The following is a 4,555-nucleotide window of genomic DNA, read 5'->3' as shown; positions in this document are numbered from 1 at the left end:
CTCCCTCCACAATACATAATGGTGCAAAATTCCAAATCTCTGAAGAGTGCTTCCCAAATCAATTCCATCACCCAGATTAAAGGTCAATCACCCTCCTTGGTAGCACCCAATAGATTTGGTGCAGGGAAATGAGATGAGCTCCTGTTTAGGTTTGATGAAAAGGCTTGGGATTTGAGTTGATTAGAGTATCCTATAGGTGGATTAGCACTTCTGCAAGAACACAGTTCCAAGAAAGCTCTCAGAGCGTATCTCATTCACTAACTCAAAAATAGATTACAAATTCTCCTGATATGCTATTTATACAATCTACACTATGCTAAAAGCCATTGGATTGGTTCTAATCAAGACTAAATCTGATTGGTTAAAGCTTATCCAATCAGCTAACACATTTATTAACTAAGTACAAGTGGATCTAACTGGCTGCTGATACAATAACTGCTAGCTGTTTGGTTACAGGTCTAACTGCTTAGACTTCTCCAACTGTCACAGCAGAGAACTCCAGCCTACCATGCTCCCTCCAATTACAACTGACTTGGAATTGCCTTAGGAACTTAGTTAACCATCAAATCTTAAACCTGGTTCGCTGCTGGAAGTGTTAGATCACAATAAGGTAGGCTACTGCACGGCTGAACTCAGCTACTGAACTGATGTAACTTGCACTGACTGCTAAATCAAGGATTGGCTGCCTTGTTTCAAGGCTGCTAATGGAAACAACTACTTTGATGCTCCTGTATCAGGATTCCAAACATTCTAAAAACCAAGATCCATAAGCCATAAGCAACATCACAATCGATCAACAAATGGTCTATTGTCTCCCCACTAAATCGACACATACAACACCATCCAACTAGGGTAAATCCACACTTGATAAATCAAAAATTAGAATCTTTCCCCAGGCTGCTGTCCAAACAAAGAACGAAACCCCCTTAGTGGCCTTAGTACCCCAAATACTCCACAAGGGGAAAGAGTTAGTCGATGCACTATGGAGAACAGCCTCATAACAACAAGAGATGACAGTAAATACGCCACTACCTTTCAATTTCCGCTAATTCAGTCCCACAGTGTATCTACATATTAAATTGACAGTGATCTCTGTTGAAGTAACCCCACAACACATCTTAGGATAGCTTTACTTGTGCGTAGACAAACTGGAATAATGGTCATAGCTCAGCCCTTCTTTTCAGTATTTTTTCATCTTCTCAGGTCAAATACACCCAGCAAAAGAGAAAAAATATAAATAAATGATTAGGTCAATTATGAGCCTTATTTAATTTAATTGAGATTAAAGTTTAGTTGAGTTGAGAGTTGAAGCTTCGAGGCTTAGTTGAAAAGAGAGTTATAGCTTTGACTCATTGACTGTAAAAGAAACACTGAAAATCAGTTAAAAACATAGTTTATTTAACATTCATCATACCTGTATCCTTTTTTAGCCAGAGAATATATCAAAAGGATTTCTTTATTTATAGAAGAGATGACTGCATAAAAAAATTTAAACAGATAAATTTATACCTTATTGACTAGAATCCATACTACACAGATCAGTATATAACAATACCTATTTGAAGAAAGTACACATTAGAATGTATTCAAAAATGCTCTGACCTTTACACTTTTTTCCATTTCCATTATCATTCTTAAACTCTCACTTCAGCAAAGCAAGCAGAAAATATTCTTTCAAACAACTTACCCGTCAACAATGAATTGGTCATCCTGATTGTCTCCCTCAACCCTAGCATCTCCATGAACCATACCATTCACATGGTGCAAATTCTGCATCATTTGTGAAAGATAGTGGTTGCTAGCACTAGTATGATCAGAAAGCCCAGTTGGATGAGTAGTCCATTGAGAGACAATCCCAAGAACCTGGCTAGTAAGGTTTTGTTGCTCATGGAGAATTCGGGTCTGAATCTGATCCATTTCTGCCCGATGCTGACTCAGCATCTCATCAATCCTCGTCTTCCACTCTGATCTTCTCCTATTTATCCTCTCTTGCTGTTCCCTCACGTGAAATAACTCTTCTTCTCTTCTTCTTCTTTCCCTCTCCTCAATATCATTTCCCATAACTTCCCAGTCTCGAACTATCTGCTTTCTCAACTTCTCTCTAGCCTTCTCATGCTCCTCCCTCTCTGTCTCCCTCTCTTCCCATTTCTGTTCCCATTCTTTTTCGATCTCCACACGAGCACTCTCCCTCCTCTGTCTCTCACACTGTCTCTCCACCTCACGCTGCTCAAAGTGAGCCTCCAATTCCCTCAACTTCCCCAATTGGTTCCCAAGAAATCCCCAAGCGTTATTCTCCAACCCCATCAACACTTTCCTCTTCTTCTTCTTCTGCTGCTGCTTCTTCTTCTTGTTTGTTTTCTTCTTCCTCTTAGAATTAGACCCATTCATTTCCACTTCTTCATACACAAAACCATCATCCCTCCCCTTCCTCATCCGATCATTTCCATTGTAATTCTCCTCGGCTTCCTCCCCCTCATAGTCAAAGCCCAAACCCATCACCCCATTCTCATCAACGCCATTAATCTCAGCCACAGCCACAGCGACTGAAAAATCCCCATCCCCCTCATTACCCATTTGGCCAAACTCCATCATATTCATCCGCCTCCCAATGAAACCAGTCTCAGGCTCAGGCTCAAGCTCAGGCTCAGTCACCAAATCATTACTAGTACTAGTAGTACCATTACCATTGGCGTTGGCAATGGGAACATCCCCAAAAACCTCCTTATACCTCAAAAAATTGGACCAATGGGTAAGGCCCTCAAGCCAATCAAAATCATCTTCAGAGTCGGGCTTCTTGATCTTTTGCTTAACAAGCAAGTACTGGTGCCTCATGTTCTGGACCTTGGTGGACACATCCTTCCAAGTCCAAAACCAAGGGAAGGCAATAGGGTCGCGGGCATGGTGGACCGAATTGACATAACAAGCAATGGGTCTGAATTTCTTCTCACGGGTTTTCATCTTGCCCAGGCTCCCATCGCACACCATCTCTCCATACTTTACCATTAGGGTTTTCTCTTCTGGCTCACTCCATTTCTTTCTTTTCGGAGGATTAGGATTAGGATTAGGATTAGGATTTGGACACATCATTTCATTATTTACTACTATTATTCAATTTATCAGCATATAATACCCAATTGAAATTCAATATTGACTCCCATTTTTTAACAACTACAATTGTAGAAGAAGAAGAAGAAGAAGAAGACTATATAGTTCGGGAACCAAAAGAAAAAACAAGTGGTCTTAGCAAAAATTGAAGAAAAGTGCTTACCTTGAAAGCCCTATAGCTTTAGTGATTTGGATTTGGAAGCTGTTGGCAAAATAGGGACTTGGGAGAGAAAGAGATTGGAAAACTTTGATTACATGATGTACGTATGTGAACTATGTATGATTGTTGTTTGTTGTTTTTTTGGATGAATAAGGTGGGTGCTTAGAGTAGTAAGATTAGTTGGAATAGTAAAGTAAAGTCAAGCAAGTAAACTCAAGGCAGCAAGTAAGTGTTTAACCGAGAGTCTCTGTCTGTCGGACGATAAAGAGATTTTATCTGGGATTGTCCTAAACTAACTCCTCCGGGAGTGCACCGCACTCGCTGTCCCAGGGTTTGGGATTTCCCTGATTACTTTATAACTAATGGAAACTTTTTCTGAAAAATTAAAAAAGTTGTCAAAAAATTTGATAGTTTTTTTTTAAATTTTTTATAAAAAAGTTTCTTAAAATAAATAATTAATATATACTCTAAGGACATATATTACGTTGGTACACTATATAAGAATTTTAATCTTTATTATTGAAAATAAAATATGTTATAATAAAATAAATAAACCTATGCATAATTCATAAGTTTGGTTTTGAGTTGTAATATTAGGTAATAAAACTTAAATATTTATTTTTAGAAATATCTTACTAATATAATTATTTTTCCTTAAAAATAATATTTTTTAAATTCGAAAGAGATGGGTTATTTTTTATACTTTTTTATTTTTATAATTGTTACGTGTGCATGAAAAGTTTATTTATTTGAAAATATATTAATTTTATAAATTATTGCACCTACAAAGACATAACTATTACACATTTTTTAGAGAGTAATAGTAATTCCTCATTTTGAAGAATAGCTATTCATCACGAATGACTATTCTATATAATAAAAATATAACCAAATTAAAGAATAGTTAAATCATAGGAATAACTATTAAATTACAGTGCCTATTACAGTCTATCAAGCATACCCTTAACTTCTTTTGATTTTTTTCATGTTCACATTTTATATTTATATTTTTCATGTTTCAATTCTTTTAATAAAAAAAATCAATAGTTACAATAGAGAATTGAGGATTTGAATCCAAGATGTCTCTATTGGAATTGCCATATATGAAATGGAATGAAAAATAAAAGTTTAAAATGAAACAATCTCAAATTTCAAGGGTCAAGAGTGTTCTTTAATTTAGTTTTTTAAGTATTAACACTGTCCATTTTCAAATTCAGCCCACTGTAGTGGAGCATGAGGAGTTGGTTTGGCTTGCTAGGAACCTCAAGCTGGAGGTGACTGAGTATTCCA

At 36.7% G+C, this 4,555-nt stretch overlaps 1 protein-coding gene across 2 annotated transcripts; it reads right to left on the bottom strand.

The window, feature by feature from the left end:
* Positions 1-231: 231 nt before the first annotated feature.
* On the bottom strand, positions 232-3,531 carry LOC115995118. 2 transcript variants are annotated; one of them, XM_031119555.1, is made up of 3 exons: positions 3,269-3,530; positions 1,415-3,037; positions 232-1,195 (listed from the first exon to the last, which is right to left on the bottom strand). In XM_031119555.1, the coding sequence occupies exon 2, from the start codon at positions 3,001-3,003 to the stop codon at positions 1,684-1,686; it is 1,320 nt and encodes a 439-aa protein (XP_030975415.1). In that variant the 5' UTR covers positions 3,004-3,037; positions 3,269-3,530; the 3' UTR covers positions 232-1,195; positions 1,415-1,683. The 2 variants fall into 2 exon arrangements, with proteins under 2 accessions (XP_030975415.1, XP_030975414.1); XM_031119554.1 differs by having other exon boundaries at positions 1,415-3,531.
* Between the last annotated feature and the right edge of the window lie 1,024 nt (positions 3,532-4,555).

This window comes from Quercus lobata, chromosome 6 (genome assembly GCF_001633185.2).
Source record: "Quercus lobata isolate SW786 chromosome 6, ValleyOak3.0 Primary Assembly, whole genome shotgun sequence".
Classification (NCBI taxonomy): Eukaryota; Viridiplantae; Streptophyta; class Magnoliopsida; order Fagales; family Fagaceae; genus Quercus; species Quercus lobata.
This window is presented reverse-complemented; position numbering and strand designations above follow the sequence as displayed.

Coding starts and splice junctions, on each gene's coding strand:
- LOC115995118 (XM_031119554.1), bottom strand. CDS start 3,087: ATGATGTGTCCAAATCCTAATCCTAATCCTAATCCTAATCCTCCGAAA.